Source organism: Cornus florida, unplaced genomic scaffold (assembly GCF_030987335.1).
Source record: "Cornus florida cultivar Cherokee Brave unplaced genomic scaffold, ASM3098733v1 CherokeeBrave_3.0.0_Hap2_Chr11, whole genome shotgun sequence".
Lineage (NCBI taxonomy): Eukaryota > Viridiplantae > Streptophyta > Magnoliopsida > Cornales > Cornaceae > Cornus > Cornus florida.
This window is the reverse complement of record NW_026775581.1, coordinates 115552891-115575851: the sequence shown is the minus strand read 5'-3', so window position 1 is coordinate 115575851 and position 22961 is coordinate 115552891. Positions and strand designations below refer to the sequence as shown.

The window sequence follows — 22961 nt, the reverse complement described above, 5'->3', positions numbered from 1 at the left end:
TTGATTGATGCTTGTCTTCAACCTATCTTAATCTTTTATTCACTTTGTAGTAGGGCTAATATATGTTCTTTTTCCCTTTTCAAGACTGGGTTCTTATGCATTAAACTATATATATCTACACACACGCACACGCGCGTGCGCACACACACGTACACACATTTCTATTCCTCAAGAACTCGTCGTATATTCATATGGGTTTGCTATGTTTGGTATCATATAAACTATAGAGAGAGCGTTTTATGAAGTGCTTGGTTTTTCTGTATGCTACCTATTTGATGAGATGGGTCACCGATGGCATTTATTGAAAACACTGTATTGCACTGTTTGGTTGACATTTTTGAAGTCTTTAGAGCAGCTCCAACAGCTCAGAATTTAGAGATTCCGGGCTTTTATTAGTTATTAGATTGCTCTGATAGAGTCTCAAAAAAATTGATCCCATGTTTTGGGTCGCAGAATGGGTCACCCTTTTTGGCGACTCAGTTAGTGATCGCAGGCTTCTGACGTGTGGGCCCACCATTTTTTGGATTTTTAACTTTTGTAACCCAGTAATACTGTAGCCCAAAATACATTTAAGGGCGTGTTCGGCAGTGAAAAAAAATTCAAAAATCAGTTTTTTTTGCATTTTTTTTTTTGGTTGACATTTTGGAAGTCTTTATGTTGGAGAGCACCGATAGCAAAACTATGATCTTGCTCAAAACCAAAAAAAGTGCTTTTGAAATTTTAGGTCGGCGTGCTTCGTTTTTTTTCTTTTCAAGTTGTTGGATATTTGTTGATAGATGAGTTTCACAGTTCACTATGTTCTAGACAGTATCCAGGGCCGGCCCTGGCCCAAGGCTTTCGACTTGGGCCTCAAATTTTAGGCCCATATGGGATGTAAAAAGAAAAAATTAAGTTAGGACAAGTCTTGGTCCTTGGGCCTCAAATTTTAGAGGCGTCAAATTTTGAGGCCAATAGGGGATGGAAAAAAAAAAAAAAAAAAAAAAAAAAAGTTAGGGCAAGTTTCAGACGACACAATCTGCTTCGACACTCCGCAGGGCGCAGCCTCCGCTATCGCCTCAGCTGACAAGGTATGTTCATCCTCTCTCTCTCTTCTCTCTCCTTTTGCATGAATCGATCTTTTATATATGTTTCTTTCTTTCTTTCTTTCATCTCATCATTTGATTTGTTCTGACTTACTGGAGGGCATTTTCCGTTGAGTCTTCCCTTCGACACCGCAGCTCGATGTTTACATTGTAGAGTGGAACTCGTAGCTGGTAGGGCCTGTTTGGTTCGTTTGATTCGGGCCTTTACCTTTGTTCCAATAGTGAAAAGTAGCTTCCAAACTAGGGTTTTGTGTCTGTGTCACTGTGTGTGATGGCTATCAAAAGCTGAATGAATATATTAAGGTTCTCTTAGTATTTTAATAAATGTGTGCGTTTCTACATGTGTCTTTCATGGCGATCGAGTCCGTAATCTATGGCAGGTAACTTTTTTTTTTCCTCTCCCTAATTCCACTCCAATCTCACAACAGCAGCAACCATACCCCCTTTTCCTCATAATTTTTTGCATTTTCACATTCAATCCTACGAAAATTAAGGATCCCTTCTAGTGGGTTGAGCCTTTGAGGTAATAATTAACTTTTTCGATCTCTAAATTATGCTCATACTTAAGAGTGCCAAATTAAGGGTTTTTTTTATATTTTATTTTTATATGAAGATACATACCACCATTATTGATGTTATTTGAAGTTGGCTCAGCTAGAATTTCAGTTAATAATACTGTCAAAGCACTTGCCATCAGAATGTACAAACACATGGAAATCAAGAGCAGGCTTTAACAAAACAAAAGTTAATGGTTTTTCTATTAATTTGCACAGTTCTTCTGTAGCAATGATCAACCAATCATTGCTACTAAAGTTGATTCCTCATCCTGAAATCAAGAAAGGGGTAATTGGCTCCCAAATAAAAACAAACACAAAGTGTAGTGTAGTTAATACAAAGAGTGAAAGACAAAACTATATATGATAGTGGATGCCACGTATAACCTAAAAGTCCCACTACTTCTTCAGTACCACAAGTTCAGCCTCCTATAATATATATAGTCACCTCATCTCCACATATTTTTGTCATCTGTAATCATCAAATTTTAGTAGCTATATAAACAATGAACGTAAAAGAAGCTGCAGTTTTTTGTTCTCTAGTAAACTGTTCTCTTCATTTTTTATTTTGTGCCTGTGAAAATTTTGTACTCTTTAATTGATTGATTTATTGTTATTAGTTAACTGGCTTATGCACACTGCACATGCGCACAATTATTTATTGGTGATGATAGATTTATAGTTATTAATTAGTTGTCTTATGCAAACTGCGCAGGCGCACAATTATTTATTGGTGGTGATAAATTTATAGTTATTAGTTAATTGTTTTATGCATACTGTACAGGCGCACAATTATTTGTTGGTGTTGATAAATTTATAGTTATTAGTTAGTTGTCTTATGCACATTGCACAGGCACAATTATATTAGCTATAGAATTTGAAAACATCGTGTGAAAATTTCGCACTCTTATAATTTTTTATTTTTTTTTTGCGCGTGTGAACTTAAGGGCCTCACATTTGAAAGTTTTCCTAGGGCCTCTCAAAATATTTGGAATCTCAGGGCTGGCCCTACAGTATCACATAGAAAATTAGGAATAGAAGCCTGTCAATGGATCGGATTCGGATCGGATCGATTAAATCCATATCTGATTTGTTAAGCAAAAGGATTATCGGATTCAGATTATTAACGGGTTTTCGGACTGAATGTCCCAATCCATATCCTATTTAGTTCGGACTCGGATCGAATCGGATTAGAATTCGGATTAAAATTATATTTACTAACATATATAATTATAAAGTTAGATGAAGCGGAGAATTGCTACTATACAGAATGCTACATAATATAACTATGCAACCAAATGAATATAATGATAAATAATTAATATATATAAATTTAGTAATATATAACTAATATATATAACATTCATATATAGTATATTGTAAATTATTTATTCTTTGTTAATGAATAAAGAGTATGATATTATTAGTATGTATATTAAGAGATTTATTAGTATGTGGATGAGAACACCACACTATTGTATATATGATATTATGATTTTTTATTTATTTATTTATTTATTTTTTGAATTTTTGGGTTACCTCTAATACAATTTTAATAGAAGTATTGATATATATATATATATATAATTTTAATTGGATCGGATCGAATTATTAACGGATCAGATCAGCATAATTCATATCCGATTTGTTAAACTAACGGATTATCGGATTCGGATCGTAATCGGATTATTGGATTTTTTGTTCAATCCATATCCGACTAATCGGATCGGATCCGGATCAGAATCCGCTCCATTGACAAGTCTATAGAAGCAAACGAAATGTTTCATTTGTTGAATAATATATTATGCACTTCCATATGTTTGATTATACTGAATTACAACAATACTATCTTTTTTATTGGTCTGAAAAAAGATGGCTCTTGTTTTTGTGACCTTCAACTCTAATGTCTGTTTGACGGTCAATGGATGGATTTCCTTTGACAAGTGAGAATGATGAAGACTCATGCATAAACTAAATAGACTTGATATCTGTTTTTGTTTGTATTTGTAAACTGTAACTTTGAGAAGATGTAATCGTGCTACATTATATCTCTCTTCAATAGGAGAGAGATAGAGAGAGGGTGGTCGTGTCAACTTGAGGCTTGCTCATTGGTTGTCTGTTGGTGGCTTAGTTTTGTGCAAAACTGGAAATAATATGTAGAACAGTGCCTCAACCTATCATTCATTAAGCTCATGCAAAGCAATAAGCCTACTTAGTAAGGTGCATCTCATTATGCTTTTCTAGTACTAAGTTGGCTGACACAAAAGGGAGTTTGGCACTGTGAAGGTTGAAAGTGTTCTTTTCTTTTTGCCGTCCATGGCTCCAACAATGCGTACCCATGGAAACTTCAGTCCTAGCTTATGTAAAACAAGGGCAATATTATTGCTCTTTTATGAGACTGGATACCAATTTTTTTATTTTATTTTATAAGTAATAATAAATTAAAAAGGGCCTTCAAAAGGGGAACGCGTCCCTTAAACATTAGAGGAACCGGGGTCTAAGGCCCCAAAGAATCCGAAAAAGTAATTAAATCATCAAAAGAGGAGCAAGAAGTCCTCTTCACATAACTAAAGAGAGAGCGAATAATAACAAGTTTCAGAGTCGCCGTAGACGACTCCTTTCCTTTAAACATTCTACTATTTTTCTCTTTCTAAATGCACCACCAGACGCAATGTGGGACAGTTCTCCAATAATTGTGCACACCCCTGCTCACACGACATCCTCTCCAGGCATGAATCAAATCCTTAGTAGAACGTGGCATTACCCAACACATGCCAAACAATCCAAGAATAAGATTCCAACAATCGTGCTCCACAGGGCAATGCATTAGGAGATGTGGATACCAAATTGATTTAGGAATGCACTAGAAAATTCAAATATAATGTTGCCAATGATTAAGTTTATGGTGGGTAAGGTTGTGGACAGTTTGTAGATTTTGATTAGAAGGGTAAAAAGAAAAGTTCTGGAGTTCGTAGAAGGAAAAAGGGTTGGGAATGGCTTGGTCATGAGGATGATGATAAATTGCTGGCACTTAGAAAGTGTGCTGGAACATCTGGACAACTATTTCGAGTTTTGGGTGTTAAAAAGAAAGGCCAAACTGTAGGGATAAAGGGATAGCAATGGTTGTGGAGCTATTATCATTTGAAGTAGGAATGACCTACCATTTCTACACGGCTAAGGAAAATTTCTGTTTGCTCTATGGAGTATACTATAACTTTATTTAATACAAGGAGCTCTGAAAATAGTAACTCAGTTGAAGAACCACTGAATTATCCTCGAGTTCCATGTCTCATTCACTTACTGAACAAGTCCTTTTGTTTTGTTACTTTGTCATTCATCAGTGACATTTCTGTTGAATGAGAGCATGTTCACACTTCAAGTGTGACAAATCTTCATTATTAGTATGTCGTATATTTTCTAGAATAAGATTTATAGTATGTTGTCTTGAAAATCACTGTGTAAATTAGGCAACCTAATGACCAAAGCAGCAAAAAGCAAGTTATGGTAGGACCTGCAAGTACTGGTTTAATAAATAATGACGAGTTCTTATTTTTATTCTCTTATGATGAATTTATTATTCCGTTTTATTTTGGTTTTAAAATTAACTACCATCATATCAGAATCATTCTGTCAATGAATCGCTGATGGGCTACTCGGAGGTCATTTTGGTTCTTGTCTAAGTGGATGCCTAACATATAATTTACTGCAAAAAATAGGAAGAGATGGTGTGGAAACTATACATGGAGATCACATAAATGCTAGGACCAAATAAAGCTTTTGAAGATCTGTAAAATCGCTATAAGAAAATTACACATCTGATAGGATTCTGATTCTCTGAAAACCAAACCCAGAAATATTCATATGTCTTTGGTATTCAGATTTGTTTCTCAATGATATTATGACCATTTTATTTTGTAGTTTTTCGATAGGACGAATACCCCTTCAAATCCTTTCCCCCGTTCTTTTACCATGTTTTTTTAAACATGTCCAAAATTTTCTCTTTTAAGTATCCTACAACTGAGAACTTGGATTCCTGTTCTTCACTCTCCTCTCTCTCTTCTTTGTTTTCAAAATGAATATCGAATACCACTAACCTTATCTTTTCGGTCTTTCTCCAAATCTTTACAATCTTACACGCTTGCCATTCTAATACCATGGTTAGACGAAAAGAGATTTTTTATTCACTGATCAAAGTCATATATAAAGCTTGCATAAGATGAAAACAATCCACATATGGTTTTGATAGACTTAGAAATATGATAGGCTTCTGAGAGACTTTACAAAGAAAATAATCTCTATAAAACTTATAAAGATTATAATATGTATAGGAATACTGAGATTAGAGTTCGTTTAGATGTGCCGGTAAGAAGAGGAAGATCCGTTTTCATAGAAGATACGAAACAGAGAGGGTGACCAAAATTAATGTGGGATGAAGTTATTACAAATTATTTTAGAAGGTTAAATATAGTAGGTGAAATGACGTGTAATAGAAAGGATGAAAAAAGAGAATTCGTGTGGTCATTCATATGGGATTAAGGCAGGGATGTTGATGATTGGTATTTTATTATATGTAGGTATGCTTTGTGAAGTGTTGTAACTTTGAAATATCAATTTTATCAAAAATAAACATTATTAACTTGCTGTATTGTTTCTTATATATATATATAAACTTGCTCTATTATGCAGCAATCTGTCTGCTATCATGTTTTTGACAAGAGTTCTCGGGAGGACGCTCTTTGCTGCAGCCAAATCAGAATCTTCTGCTGCGTCAGCTGCTGCTTCTACAGTTAAGACTGGATACAATCCTCTAGAAGAGTTTTTTGAGGCAGACAGGAGTCCGGATGAGGACAAACCTATGGTTTACGGTACAAACTTTTTCCGTCAATTGAGTTTTGATGCTTGATATTTCAAATAACCACAAATAAAAATACGTGGCTGCTTTTTTCAAACTTTGGATGGAAGTAAAAAAATTATGCCATGGTTTGAAATTCCAGAAAATTACAACAAAATTTAATGTTAACAATCATAAAGGAGCGCTACTTTAAGTTTCAAATTTTCCCACAAATATCGGATAGGATGTTTTCGTCCAATATTTATAATCAACAAATTTGGAAATCATAAAATAAATTAAAATGTTCAACATGGCAACAATTTGAAACTTGATGAAGAACATTTGAAACTTTGACAATCCAATTGCACCACTAATTTGAGGGCTTCTGTAAGCATTAGGAATCTAAGCCTTCCTTTCTATTGGGACCATCATGTTTTTTTATTTTTGATAAGTAAAATGTATTAGAAAGCGTTCAAAAGGGGAACGCGTCCCAAGCTGTACACAAAAAAAAAAAAAAAAATGGAACCTATGAACTCAAAGAGCCCAAAAAGTCCTGAATATCCTCAAGAGAAGAATAATCTCTCCCCCAACCCCCAAAAAAAGAGTACAAATAATAGAAAATTTCAGCACCTCAATGGAGGACTCCTTCCCATCAAAAGATCTTCTATTCCGCTCTTTCCAAAGACTCTACCAAACGCCAAAAGGGGTCACCCTCCAGAAGTCTCTAGCCTGAGCGCCCACCCATTGGCCCCTCCAGATATCCAGCAACTCCCGAGAAGTCCGAGGCATGACCCAATGGATAACAAACAAACCAAAAATAAGACTCCAACAATCATGGGCCACAGGACAATGCAGCAGAAGGTGTTCCACGGACTCCCCATTAATCATACAAAGACAACATCGATTAACAATGATATGTCTTCTCTTCCTCAAATTGTCCAAAGTCGGAATCTTACTTCAAGTTGCAGTTCACACAAAAAAGGCCACCCTAAGAGGCGCCTTAGACAGCCACATCGTCTTCCACAGGAAGGTGGTACCATGAAAATCAGAGAGGCGCACAAAAAAGGACCGGACCTGACCTGGAACATCCCCTGTGTAGACGGCACCCAAATCGGGGAATCCGCACCAGTGCCCTCCACCTCCTGTCTGTACAAGAGAGCCAACAAACCAGTGACATCATCCAACTCCCAATCCTGAAAAGATCGCCGGAATCGCACATCCCAAGACAACCTCCCGCTATCAAGGCGATAGCAGTCAGCAACCATAGCATGTTTGTCAACAACAATCCCATAGTTGTCAAAGGCGTCGGAGGCGCAAGGCGCCTTTAGGCGCCATCGCATCGCCTTTAGGGACTTAAGGCGCAGGTGTTATATAAGGCGCGCGCCTTTTCTTCACAGGTGCAAGGTGAAAGGCTCTTTAAAGGCGCGCCTGATTGTTTATTAAGTCTTTCTCCACAATATGCTGGATTTTTAATTGTTTATTCTTTGTTTATTTCTTATATTGTTATTGTTTTTATTATATTATTATTTTATTAGTTAAAATGTTACAACTTACAACATAAAAAGGAGAAAAAAAGAATTTTTGTTATGATTTTATTAGTCAAATTTTTTCGGATCTCATGAAATCATGCAACCAAATTGTATGCCTGTATTTGTTCCATTCTTAGAATGTTATTGGTTTGACTGTTTGAGGAAATGCATTTTTAACGTCAAATTGTAACACCAAATTGAAGTCAAATTAACATCAAACTTAACATTGAAGAGTCTGATTCCATGTGTTTTTTTCATGAAATAATATTCTGCTTTTTGCCTTTTTAAATTGAAATGTTAATATTGCTTTGAAGCTCTGTATTTTTTAGTTGGCTTTGACATCTTTATGTTGAATATTGAACTTAAGTAATTCATTTAGTTGACTTTTGCATCTTTTTATATACTATTGCATTTTTAATACTTTATTAGGTGGGTTTTGTTTTTTTTTTTTTTTCCAACGCGCGCCTTGCTTCAGTTGGGCGCGCGCCTCGCCTTGCGCCTTGCACCTCAGGCTCCAGGAGACATTTGCGCTTTTGTGCGCCTTGAGCCTTTAACAACTATGAACAATCCTGAACAGCCTTGGGAACAAAAGAGCCAATGGCCTATCCTCGCACCAGGAATCCTCCTGAAACCGGACATTCCTTCCATCCCGAACTCCGAATCTAATATGTTTGGAGAATTCATCCCACCCCTTCCCAATGGACCTCCACACCCCCACTCCACTAGTAGACCTGACTGGCCTAACTGAACCCCCCCCCTCTCAGCGACGGGAAGTGACCCTTCTTCATAATCTGTGTCTTTCACTGCCGAACCTCCAAAGCCACTTGCCAAGACAGCACTGTTGAAAGGAGCCAATCTCCTAATTCCAAGTCCTCCAAACTGAAAAGGCGACCCCCCCCCCCCAAAGGAAGTTTTGTTGAAGCATCTCAAGTCTACCAACAATAGAGGCTGGAATCCGAAAAAGCGAAAGAAAGTACGTTGAGAGGCTTGACAAAGTACTTTTCACTAACATAACTTTACCACCCTTGGAGAGATATTGCTTTTTCCAACCAGCTAATCTTCTCTCAACCCGCTCAATCACCGGGTCTCAACTTCCCACCCTCCTGGCCGAGTCCCTCAGCGGCAAACCCAAGTACGAGATAGGGAAGCGTCGCGTCTCACACCCTAAAGCAGCAGCCAGAGTTTCCACCTCCTGAACCTCCTCCACAGGGACAAGCACACTCTTACCCACGTTGTCCGGAGATAGCCTGAAAGCAAACCAAGACACATCTCAAATACTGCAACTGGGACACCTCTGCCTCGCCAAAAACAATAGTGTCATCCGCAAAAAGTAAGTGAGAGATCTCCATCTGCTGAACCGAGTCCGGGCCACTCTTGAAGCCTCTAATGAAACCCAAATCCACAGCCCTTCTCATCAACCTACTAAGGGCCTCCATAACAATAAGAAACAGGAACGGGGAGAGGGGGTCCCCCTGCCTCAGGCCGCGAGAACTGCTGAAAAAAGTTATAACAAGAATTTTGTGTTTGCTTCTCTTTTGCAATTTTTGCTCACACTTATCGGAAAAGGAAAATAGAAGTGCATCACTGAATATGGTTTTTTGTCAAGTCTCCTAAAATTTCGAAATCATAAATAGGAAATGAGATGAAAACAATTTGTAAACAGGTCCTTAGTAATTAGCTCTGCAACACCAATGACTAGTTATGTAGTAGGCCTCTGATGTAAGACAATCTCTTTTAGCTGCAATGAGGTTCCTTTAATTAAATAATGGTAGGAAAGAAAAAGGAAGAAACAGAAGAGGTAGTTAGTAGTCAAAGCTGAAGAGAATATAGACAAGAAAAAAGTACAAATAAAGATAAGAGAATAGAGACAAGAAAAAAGTACAAATAAAGATGAGGTGACACAAAATACTTGTGCCATACTTTGAAAACCTTTGTATACAAATTTATTTTCCTTTGTTTTGTTTTGTTTTTTTTTTTTCAACTTTTAAAGCTTGGTTCCACGCTTATATTATGCTTTATTTCTTTCAGGTCGAGGTTGGAAGGCTTCTGAGCTGCGTCTTAAGTCTTGGGATGATCTAAACAAGTTATGGTATGTCCTTCTGAAGGAAAAGAACTTGTTGATGACTCAACGCCAGATGCTTCATTCACAGAACCTACAGTTTCCTAACCCAGAGCGTATACCCAAGGTATGACTGAGCTTTTCGATTCTCTTTTTCGTTTTAACAATATTTTGTACTTGTTACTTAGCGAACTTCTTAGATGTTTGTTTAATTCACCTGTTTTGTATGAGTTGTATGAGATAACAAAATCATTAACATAAAGGCAGACCAGTGAAGCATGATTACCAAATAGGATGCTAACAATCCTGTATGAATGTTCCAAGTTCTTTTCATTGCAATATGAGCAGCCAATGAAACATTTAAGTTCAATTGGAGTATTTTTTGAACTCTTGATTTTTGTGCAAAAAGAAGAACCACCGCATATTCTAACCATCAATATAAAAGATAGCGTTTCTATTTTAGAATAGATATCCATTACTGAAGATGCAAGAAATAGTTCTCTATATTAGGAAAGAATTTTCTCACACTCCAAATAATCCTCCTTCCATTCTTTCTCTAACTTCTATAAAGAAGTTTACATTTGCCCTAAAGTTCCTCTCTTGGCTCTTAGGCTTGGGCCTTTTCTGAACTGGGTCTCCTTCTCGGGCCATGATGGGTGTAAGGCCCACATGGAATGCAAGTGGAGTCAGGCCTGGAGTTGGCTTTACTATGGCTAAGGTTGAACGGGCTGAGCCAATAGAGGCTTGGTTGTCCCCTAGGCCTTTGGTTGGGCTTGGGCTTCCTTCTGTTGGACTGACCCTAAACCGGGAATGCTCCTTGGTTTTGTTGGTCAGGCCCAAGGTCAATCCAGCCCCTTTTCATCTGGGTTACTTAATTGAGACGGTGGGCTGGGCCGCATTTGGCCCGGTGGATTTTCTATTGTCCTTCATAAGTGTGGGATAGATGTATAGTCAGCATTCTTGGGTCGTGCGCGTATACATGGGGTTTCTCGCTTCGTGTGTGCAATGGTACGGAGTGAACCGCTTGGGTTTCACGCTATCATCATTGCTTGACTTTTGAGTTTTTTTTATTTGCAGCCACTTCTTTGTCTATATACATATATAGTTTCTTTTCCACTTCAGATTTTCCTCTCTGTCTCTTGTCTATCTTGCCTTTATTGAAGCCTTTGTTTCTTACTTCTTAAAATTACTGCTTTTTTTTCTCCGGCGATCTTCTTCTCCTCAACAAATTTTACCGGTGTGGTTTCGTCTCTTCCTTAGCGAGGTTAGTTGTACTCTTCTTTCTTTTGCTCTTCATCTCTGGATTTTTTGGAATCTCCTCCACCATGTCTATTGATCTTGATGCCATTCGTGGACTTTACCATATCCCGAATGATGTTGAAGTCAAAATTTACCCTAGTGACAATAATTATGTGATCGATGAGGGTCTAACCGAGGAGGAGATGATTTTCTCTGCCCTGCACTTAGAGGTTCTTAGGTTTCCACTGCATCCTCTATATAACCTTGTTTTGAACAAATCGAATCTTGCACCTTTGCAAGTTAACCCAATCTTTTTTAGAATTATCTCTGCTAGCTTTAAATTGTAGTCGTGAGTTAGACCTCTCTCTATTGTTGATTTATTCTTTTGTTATAAGATAGTAAAGATTAGGTATACAGGCCGTTCGGGGAGGGCTGATTATCGGTATCATTTCTTCCCGATTCATAACCGATCCTTCTGCAAGGTTAATCTTGACTCTCAGAAGACTTGGAGGCACTTGATGGTTGTGGTTGGGGGGAACTGGAAACTTCCCAACGTTTCCACCATACCCACCGTTTTCGGGCAATGTGCCCTTTCTTCTTACCCTCGCTCTAAACAACACAAATCCGAGTGTGTATGTGAGCATTGTCTCCCTCGCTTTTGCAGGTTTATTTGCCGTTTTTTGGATATCCCTTATGAGCTCCTTGATTATACAATCTGTTTAGGCAGGCTCACGTACTTGAAGCAGAATGTGTGGAACAACATTTCTTCCAGTTCGTCCCTGTTATCCCCCGCACGTCTTGAAGGTATTGTTGTTGCTGCCAGGAACATGGCTCGTTTTCAACTTCCATAATTCGGTAGGCGTCCCGCCAATGCCCCTGCTGAGGGAATGCTCAGTCCCAGCAAAATCCTGAGGCTCAACATCCTTTTGAGGCTCCGTCCTTGGGGAAAAGTCCCGTTGCTAATCAAGGGGACACTGCCCCTAGGAGGAGACTTAGATTGGCAGGGTCAGGCTCTGGTAGCCGTTCCTCCCCTCAAGGGGTCCAGAATGAGGGTCCGGAGGACTTCTTGTTCCCATCTCTGCTTAGAGTCCGAAATTCTTCAAGCCAGATGATCAGGGCGGTAGTGTTATGGTGACTGCCCTGGATTCTATGTTCAGGAGCGTACCCATTGCTCTGTCATACTACAAGAATCTGTGGTCCCCTAAGGATCAGCAGATTCAAGACAAGCTGGATAGGAGGGAGATGTTCACTCGCTTTCCCAATAGCGCAATGGAGGTAATTTTCACTTCCACCTTGCTTTGACTGTCGTTTTTGAGTCATTTTTATTCATGGACTTCAAGACTGTGTGTTGCCTATGTAGACGGTATTTGGGATGGCGACCATGCAGAAGGCCATCGAATCTGGGGACCGTAAGATTCAATCCTTAGAGGGTACAACCAAGAAGCTCTCCTTTGACCTGGGAAAGGTGAAGTCTCAACTTGGCTAATCTTAGGAGAGAGATGAGCTGAAAGCGGCCTGGGGGGTTGAGTGGGCAGCATGACTTGAAGTGGAGAATCAGTTGCAGACTGTTAAGGCCGAACGGGTTCGGCTAGTTGATCTTCTTGTTCAGGTCCCTGGGGTAGTTGAGGCAGTGGTGATCCACTTCTCCCGAACGGCTGCCTTGAGTTATGCGAAAGGCTATAGGGAGGGTTTTTTTGACTACCCTTCGCCTGAGGGGCCTCAAAGGGCCTTTGCTTTACCAATCCGAACGCATGTGACAAGGAGCTATCCGTTGATCCTCCCGGGTCCTATGTTGATGCAATTAAAGACCCATTAGAGGGGGTCTTCGAAGATTGCGCTGCGACTTTGGTTGAATTCCTTCCACCTCCTCCTGTGCTCCCAGCGATTCTTGCTGCAGGGGCTTCCAGCCTCCCCTTTCAGGATGAACAAGGAGTTGCTAGTGGGGGTATCAAAAACTTGACCGTGCCCCCACTTGCCCCTACAACCGAGGGGAATCCCATCAACCTTGATTCTCCCTCCGCCAACACAGAAGGCCAAGATTAGGCCATTTTGAAGATTTTATTTTATCTTTATTTTTATTTTTATTTAAGCTTCCTTTGTATACAAAAGCTTCATGATGTAAAACTTCCATCATTTATAAAAAGAGATTTTTGTCTTTGTTGTTTGTCTAAATTCTCCATGTTTCTTTATATTTCTATAGAATGAATCTGCGTAAGAGAGGTAATACCATTGTTAACTGGTGCTGTCTCTGTAAAACTGACGGTGAGTCCATGGACCATCTTCTTATGCATTGTCCTGTTGCATCTGATTGTTGGAATCTCATATTCAGCATTTTTGGCATTCAGTGGGTAATCCCTAAGCACTCTTTTCAATTAATTAATGCTTGGAGAAGATGCCCTGTTACTTGTGTACTTGTGTTACCTGGACTCTCTGGTTCAGGCGAGGGTGTTCGTGTCGACACGACACGACACGACACGACGCCAACATGGACACGGGATACGGGTCGGACACTTTGTTTTTGAATCGGACACGGCTGATTAGCTGGCGATGAAGCTCTCTGGTAGTCTTCGATTTGAAAATAGGATGAAGCTCTTTGGTCTTCGATTTCAAAATAGGGTTAAGAAAGGTTGAAGGTGGAGTTGTGAAAAGAAGAGACATTTTTTTGTTTATTGTGCCTTGACTTTTTATTCTTATAAATATATAGCTGATAGTTTTGCTTGAACAGGCCACGTGAAACAATATGAAAAGCTTTAGCTATACAGTTGCTGCAAGTGGTCCCCATTACCCACTTTGCCAAAAAGAAAAGGACAAAAAAAGAAAGACAGCTGGTGCATTTGGTTCCTCAAATAAAAAGAAAAGACAGCTGGTGCATGGTGGTTAGCCTTTTTGGCTATTAATGAAGCCTAATACCAACTTTACCAAAAAGAAATACGTTGGGTTGGGCTTTTACCAAAATAGGTTGGATCATCACTATAAAAATAAAAACCTCATTATAATATTATATGTGAATTACATCACTGACCACACACAAATACGTTGGCTGGGCTTTTATTTGTGGTGGTTGGTTTTTAGTCAATAGTCAAATTTAGTTGTCCTGCCTTTGTGCCTATGCAATGTTTTCTCTCTGACGTTGGGCCTTGGCTTTTGGCCCAAGTTGAATCCAGTTGTAATTACTTCATACTTCCATATTTATATGAAGTGTTCCATATTTATATGAAGTGTCCAAGTACCCGTGTCTAAGTTTTGGACACTTTTATTCCGTGTCCCCGTGTCCTATAATTTGATACATAAATGGATCCGACCTCTAGACACGTACTCGTGTCCGACACTCGTACCCAAGTCCGAGTAACATAGCCTGTTACTGGTCATGCTCGTGATTTTTGGAGGGTCGCCCCACACTGTGTTTGGTGGTGTATTTGGAGAGAGAAATAACAGAAATTTTGAAGGAAATGAATCGTCTTTTGCAAACCTTAAGTCTCTTATTCTTCGCTCTCTTTTCTGTTATGTTAGAGGTAGTGCTTGCTCCTTGATTGATGATTTTTTTATTCTATTGGTTCGTAGGTTTGGTTTTTGCTCTTTCGTTTTTATGTATTAGGGACGCGTTCCCTTTTTGAACATTTTTCTAACATATTTTTTCTTTATAAAAAAAAAATTTCTATAGAATGAAAATTTTAACAAGTTGTAGATGATCGGTTTGTGTTACCACCTGCCTCTTTTACCTTCCCTCTTTGTAAAATTTCCTAAGTGCTAAGCGGTTGGCTAATTGATGCCACTTGCCATTGATTTGATAAATTTTCACAAATGTTTGGCGATCGGCTCATAGTGTCACTTGCCATTGAGTTGATCAAATACTTGGCGGTCGGCTAATTGATGTCACTTGCTGCAGATTTAATAAATTTTCATAAGTGTTTGGCGATTGACTCATAGTGCCACTTGCCACTGACTTGATCAAATACTTGGCGGTCGACTAATTGATGCCACTCCAATCTGCTATGTTCAGATTCTTTTAAAAGACTTCTTTCTTTCAACCTTTTTCTTTCTCTTTACAGATTTCTTGCTACCCGATCATCTTTCATTCATGCAAATATACCCTTGAAGAAAAAGATTAGCCAACGAAAACTTAATTGATAAAGTCATTTTATCGGGATACTGCCCTATGAATAGGTTGCAGAGCGCCCGAACCTTTCCGCTCGATCCCCTCGATCGGTGCTTGACCCGGTTGAGTGTTGATCCGATAAGACTTGCTGGGAGGACTTTGCACGTCAGGGCATCATCCTCAGTATCCAACGTCATTTTCGGCTGGGTTTGGTAGACGTGCTTGGTTAGACCCTTGGCTCCACTCTCTGATTTGCTACTGGTGGGCGAGGGAGCGGCGGTGCATCCCTTCGTTCCATCCTGGATCTGAGCTCGGCGTTCTCTCGTCGTAAAGTTTCAATGACTTGCATCAACTCATCATGCCTCACCTGCTGGTCCTCTTCCTTTTGGCGGGAGCCTTCTTCTCCGATCATGGTTTTCGATCGGAGTTGTGTCGTTCATTACTAGAATCGATGGATCTTTCCTTCGTTCCCACAGACGGCGCCAGATGAAGATGCAAGAAATAGTTCTTTATATTAAGAAATAATTTTCTTACACTCCAAACAATCCTCCTTCCATTCTCTCTCTATCTCTAACTTCTATAAATTATTCTATAAAGTTTATAGAAGTTTACATTTGCCCTAAAGTTCCTCTCTTGGCTCTCAGGCTTGGGCCTTTTCTGAACTGGGTCTCCTTCTCGGGTTATGATGGGTGTAAGGCCCACATGGATTGCAAGTGGAGTTGGGCCTAGAGTCGGCCTTACTGTGGCTAAGTTTGAACGGGCCTAGCCAATAGAGGCTTAGTCATCCCCTAGGCCTTTGGTTGGGCTTGGGGTTCCCTCTATTGGACTGACCCTAAACCGGAAGTACTCCTTGGTTTTGTTGGTCAGGCCCAAGGTCAGTCCAACCCCTTTTCATCTGGGTTACTTAATTGAGATGGTGGGCTGGGCTGCATTCGGCCCGGTGGATTTTCTGCCCCTTCAAGTACTGATCTTCATTATCAACATATGCCATCCACGCTTCGCCAGAAGGGCTTGATGAATATCAAAAGTCTTCCTGAACCCTAGACCACCTACTTCTTTTTTGTTTACAAATAGGTTCAAGACTTTGGTGCTAACAATTGTTTTCCATCTGTACTTTCCCGCCATAACATTCTAATTTTTGCTTAACAAAGATTTTGGGTAAAGCAGAGGAGGACATGGTTGGTACTAAAAGCACTGGAGCTGTTAATTTTATAAGAATGCTCCAACCAGCATAAGAGAGCGTCTTAGCTTTCCAGTCTTGCGGCTTCCTATTTATTTTCTCCATATTATATTGAAAATTTTTCTTCTTGGATTTTTCAATTTATTGGGGGAGGCCTGGGTCCCTTTCTCCCTTGCTTTAGACATAGAACTTCTTTAAGAGCTTTGAGAGTGCTTTAGATTCAATGCCACTCTTTGCTGTCTGTCCTATTCACTAGCTGGCCAAACCATTCTTCATACACAGGAGAGATAAATATTAATAGTTGTTAGGAAATTGAGTCATATTTTAACATATTACTCATGAAAACATACTTGTATAGAGTGTCAGTGTTGTTGAGTTCATGAAGAACATCAGTTGAAGACGTCAAAATGCAAGGATGGTGAATATTCAATCACTTGGATAGGTTAGAGGTAATTGGACTTGAATTTACCTGAGATTAACCTATTTTATTTTTGGGCTGGGGTTAAATATTTTTTGGAAAAAGTTTTTTAATTAAATGGTTTTTCAAACCTCAGTAAAAATTTATTTCTCAAAAATTGGACTTGAAAATTGGAACTGTAAGTCTCGACAGTCAAGACTAAATGTCGAATTGTCAATTAATTGACAGCTTTCCAATATACCTCGATCGATCGATCGATCAAGATGTTATCCAAAAAAGATTATACAATTCTAGATATCGATAGCCTGCTCCATCAAAATCTCACACACGAGGCCACAAGGGATAATCAAACTATTTGTTGAAGAACCAAAGACTTTGTGTATCTAGAAAAGCTCTCCAAAGTTTTCTCTTATGAATTGTTCCTCTTTTTGACAATCCTAATTGTGTTTTTGCAAAGTACAAGAGATTGATATAAATTAGGAAGCTTAGGAGGTGGGTTTGGAATAATAAACTTGTTTTATTGGCTCACTTTGTGCTCAAGGTGATTGGCTATTGCAGTAAGTTTAACCAATCGACCCTATTGGTTGACCAATTGTTTAACTATTAGACATACTTCGACCATAACTCAATTGGTCGAGTAGCTACAAGATCCAGTTTGGTTCAATTCTATTCAAATCTGATCCAACGGATATTTATGAATGAAAAAAACTGATAAATTGATTCATTAAGGGTGTAGTTTTTTTTGTTACAAATTTAATGTCAAAAGAGATTGACAAACAATGAACAGAAAGAAGCCGAAGAAGACAAATAAAATGTGAAAAAAAAAAGAAAAGAGAGAGAGAGGAGAAAATTAGGTATTTGACTATTTGTTAAGGAAAAAAATAGTGTAAGAAAAAATAGAAAGGAAAGAAGAAGAAAAAATAATGATAAATAGATTTTTATAATATGTAAATATTATATATTATAGCATTAGATAATATATTTCTAGCATATTGTAGATCATATTATCTCTGATCGGATTATTTTTGAGTCCGATCAACCATACTACTTATTTGATTTGTTTAGTTAATGGATTATGGATTCAGATCTTTAATGGGTTATTGAATCAAATGTTTAAATCCATATCCAAGTTATCAGATTGGATTTGGATCATAATCCAATCCATTGACTGGTCTAAGCATATGCATTGTTTGATCGGCTGTACATGTCAAATGCTTCAATCCAATAACCTTTCCTTGGGAAAGTTTTACACTGGAATAGTGGGATATGTAGATGACCAAGTGAGTTATGTAACCAGGCCTTTTTCCCTCGGCCTCCAAGAAAGGTCCCTTTGTGTCTCTTACTGCCTGGTCCAAATACAAGACATTTATGTGTACAATCTACATGTATTTTTCATTCTGAACTTCTTAACTAATTTTCAAACATGTTCATCTGTATATTAAGGTGTAATAAAGATTAATTTGGTCATCTAAACTAACATCTATAAACCTAAATCATATGATATTTTAGTCACTTGCCATTCCATGGAGTGTGTGATTGAAGTGATTTGAAGAATTCTGTTGAAGATAATTCCGTTGGTTTCAATTATCAATCACACCTTCGATGACCAACCGTGGACAATGAACTCATTCCTAATAAACTTACATCAGTTCATGGAATATGCCAGTGCAAATAGGTACTCTTAACATGTTCAAATATTCGAGTGCGTATTCTTTTCCTCGTTATGTGTAATTATAATTTGGAAGCTTGACCTTGGTCTATACTTAACTGTCTCAGCTAAAACTGATCCTTTTCAAAGTTTTGGTTAATTGCTTTATGCTTCGTTCGGTAGGAAAGAACAAATTTGGATGTAAGGGAGAGAGGAAGGGATAGATGCGACATCCTAGGGAAGAGATTGTATCATTCCCTCTTTTTGTTCGACAGGATGGAAGAGAAGAGAATAAGCTCACAATTTACTATGTTCATTAAGAGAGGAGGGGAGAGAGAGTTTTAAATTGTTTTTACCATTATACCTATCACTATCTATATAATATTGTAATTTATAGAGGATAGTATTATAATTTAAAACTTGTATAATTTAGGATACTATTGTAATTTTAAACTTAACTATGTATAATATTGTAATTTAAAGAGGATAGTATTTTAATTTAAAACTTGTATAATTTAGGATAATATTGTAATTTAAAACTTCTATAATAGCCCCACTTGTTTTCCCTCCTCTCTTCCGCCCGTATTTGGAGGGATGAAAATTTGTAAAGGATGAAAGATGACTTATCCCTCCTATTATCCTCTATCCTTTTCTCCTCTCTACCGAACAAAGAAAGTTTGTTCCTTCCTTCCTTCCTTCCTTCCTTCCTACCGAACAAAGCATTAATGTTTATTAGTCTTGATTAAGGTTTTACACTATCTGCCAAACACAACCTTTATTTTTTCGGGCTTTGAACCAAATATGTAACTAGCACTAACAACAACAGATGGCGAAAAAGGAGCTACAGTGTCAACCTCGAATAAATGAAAAAAAGAGAGGCTTTTTTTTAGTTTAGTTTTGGCGAATTGCTTTGTTTTTACTTGGTAAACTAATCAAACTTGTTTCCCTAAAATTTGTTTTATTTTCTAAAAGTAAATTGTGTTATAAGCGAAAGCGCCCGAGCTATGTTACATGAACTTGAATCTGTGAGGTGCAGGTACGTATCGAAGCTACGAATGTATGAAATCCTTAAATAGAACAATACAGGGACACTGCTAAATAGTTAAATTATTTAATTTACTTTTTGAAATTTCTGGAGTAAAATAAGCTGTCTATGTACGTACTACGTAGTGCTCAAAATAGGCATTAATTCGTTTTTAAACAATTTGAATAATTCATATATGCTTTTTAGTTGCATGTCCAACTTAATGTGTCAGGCATACATCCTATACCCTTGTCAGAATGTTGTATGTCCGACATGGGTATTTCATATACTTTTGAAGACTTCTTGTGACATTCCCCTATTGGGGTTATGCCAATGTAGGCGCACATAATACCAGCGCCATAATCTACTCTCCCTATAGAAGATAAACCTATCAACGTACACAGAATATATGGATACAGAAGAATATATATATATATATATATATATATATATATATCTGGGAGTTGCCCAGACATTTGAAATTGGAAAGAATCTAGCATAGCTTCTTTGTCCTATGAATGGGCATATCCTACGCTTCGACATGAGATAAAACCAATGGACTCTCTCACTAACGCGACCACTGAGTATCTAAAAGAATTTAACAAAAACCAGGGCATATAACCCAAATCATGCCAAACAAACATAGCACCATGAACCACAACTCTTGCACCATCGCTAGTGAAGAAAGTGGTTGGAAGTTTCCTTAGCCTTTTTTTTGTATTTTTTTTGTCTGGTCTTTGCCACATGCAATTTCTAGATATCTTGCAGAGTGATTATTATGGTTTTCTTTTTCAATTGGCACTTTAAGTTTACCTTTGGCACGTATCTCACACACCCAATTTTGTCCCAACGGGGACTTGGCCCCCGACATTCCACTTTGGAAGGTTGAGGACTGAGGAGATACCCCACTAGGCTAAAGCCCTATGTTGGAATTTTGATTTTAATCTATTTGGTCAACATATTTCTTCACTCGTGTCTTAATTTAATGTATATACCATGTGTTTCCAGAGCTGCTTATAAAGTTAGTATTGCTATGTTAGATTCCCCTCACCCTTCTTTTCTATTCCAAGAGTTTCTTGCATGATAATGTGTTGTCTTTTTCTAAAAGAAGGAACTGCTCCTGACATGCCAATCACCTACCTCAAAAGGGATTCCTTATTGTTTTCTTTAACTCCAGGTTACACTGGTTACTACAAAATACACCTTTTTCTTTTTATAAATTATAATTGAGTTTGGGCAAAAGGTTTGACAAATATGCTCTTTGAAATCAAAGACGTTTTATTTTTTCATTTCTTTTCTGATACAAAAAATCATTATTGTCACCCTCAATAGAACCTTCTGTATTAACCCTTACTAGAATCCAATTCTGCTATCATTTTATCCTCCTTTAATGCAATTGAAAATCTGCCTTCTACCTTATTCCTGATTCTTCACCTTGTAACTGTCCATTGCACATGGATGACTCAACCACTGATTTGATATTGTCCGATGATAATAGATTTCTGATTGATCATCTGTGTCTCATCCTTTGCCCAACTAAAGCTTTGCATAGTGACAGGAAGCTAAATGCTTCAAAGCTTTACCGTGAGTCATATTGATCTTTTAGTTGTTCTAAGTATAATACAATTACTATAGTCCCACAGGGTAGCTCTTATATGTTGATGGCATCTAAGTCTTGTGGTACAACATCACCTTTTGAATTAGAAGTTGGTGTCTGACTGTACTTGATCCTCTAGGCCCATAGCCATTGAAACTTGAAGGTTAGTCAAACGACAACCTTTTTATTTTTTCAATCTTATTTTAAATGTGATTAACACCATTGAGATGTGTGCCAGCACCAACCATATGTTTTCATTCCCAACCAACATCTAGCTTTGGCCCTACCACCATTTTTCACAACTTTCTTTAAGAATTTACTTTTTTTTTTCCCCCGGCCTCTGACATTTGGGAACTTTGTATGTGTTTTTCTCCTTCAAATTGTGCAGGAAATTTTAAGATATACTGATTTTTTCTCAGCATTTGCGCTTTTGGCATTTAGTTTTTTTTTTTCTTTCAATAAATCGTATTTAATTGAGGCAAAAAAATCTATGAACTGCAAAATTGCTGTTGAAATTGTGAGAGGAAAGCCTAAAGACCCTCAAAGAGAACTAGTGCCTTCATTTATGTTGAGCAGTTTCATGAGAAATTGAACTCGTAAGCAACCTCCTGAATTTTGCTAATATTAAACACCTAGCTCGAGGAATTCTTTGGAATAACAAACATCGTGGCAATTCACTATTAGAACTTGAAATTTTTTAGTTATTGCGTGCTTTTTCCGGCAAGAATTTGGAATAGAAGTAACAGGTATATGGCTATTCTTGTTAAATTGTTTCACTTAAGAGTTCAATTTGTTCTTTTATTTATTGACAACGTAATATTTATTTGTGTTTGCGGTTGATGATAAATGAAATTCAGGTGAGGAAGTCAATGTGCCGAATCAAGCACGTTCTTACTGAGAGAGCAATTGAAGAGCCAGATCCAAGGAGGTCCGCTGCAATGAAGAGGATGATAAATGATTTATGATGACAACCATCTTGATCATCTGTTTCCATGAGTACTGATCAGGTTCTTTTGGTTGACATTGATTATGCCTTTATGTTTCTTTTTTCCTGAGTGTGGCGTCTATGGCTGCATGTACCAGTCTGTTAATTTACAATGATGGCTCTTTTTATCAGGAAGATCTGTAACTTAAAGCAAAAATGATCAATCAAATCATAAGACAGGTGGCATACATGAATGGTGCCACCTGGAAACACCGATACATGTTTGAATGCTTTTGATGCTCTTGTACACGTTGATCTATTAATCTTCTTGCATAAAGTGGCATGGAAGCTATAGAAGTGCCTTGAGCACCATCTGATACAGGACAAACAATGCTCTTATGATAAGTTAATAATACATGACAAGAAATGTAGAAGGGGATGAGAATTGGGAGATGAGATGTGGTTAGAAGAAATAGAGGAAATAATATACAAGGGAATGACAAAATAGATTTAAAAGAAGAGGATAGATATATAACCCATGCCTCTCTTCCGTAGTGGTGGAGTTATCGGTCTTCATTGCACGTATTAAACCATCTATAATCTGTTATTTGTTTTTAATGAGTGTTACTTCAACTGTCTTGCGAATGTATTTACTTATAGTTTCATCATTTCCTGCTTCACAGTTCACCATTCGCATGTTTTTTCGGGCTTTAAAACATTTTGTTTCATCAAATGTGGTTAGGGTAGTAACTGCTTTATCTGACTTGCCTACCAATTGT

General features: G+C 37.9%; 1 protein-coding gene across 1 annotated transcript; it reads left to right on the top strand.

Moving 5' to 3' along the window:
* The first annotated feature begins 934 nt into the window (after positions 1–934).
* LOC132283706 (uncharacterized) lies at positions 935–22519 on the top strand. Its single transcript, XM_059785707.1, has 4 exons — positions 935–1067; positions 6323–6501; positions 10025–10182; positions 22115–22519. The coding sequence occupies exons 2-4, from the start codon at positions 6339–6341 to the stop codon at positions 22220–22222; spliced, it is 429 nt and encodes a 142-aa protein (XP_059641690.1). The 5' UTR covers positions 935–1067; positions 6323–6338; the 3' UTR covers positions 22223–22519.
* The last annotated feature ends 442 nt before the right edge of the window (positions 22520–22961 follow it).

Excerpts from the sequence above, each read along its gene's own strand:
- LOC132283706 (XM_059785707.1), top strand. The coding sequence starts at position 6,339 with ATGTTTTTGACAAGAGTTCTCGGGAGGACGCTCTTTGCTGCAGCCAAA. Across the intron at positions 6,502-10,024 it reads GGACAAACCTATGGTTTACG|GTCGAGGTTGGAAGGCTTCT; the intron begins GTACAAACTTTT and ends TATTTCTTTCAG. Across the intron at positions 10,183-22,114 it reads ACCCAGAGCGTATACCCAAG|GTGAGGAAGTCAATGTGCCG; the intron begins GTATGACTGAGC and ends AATGAAATTCAG.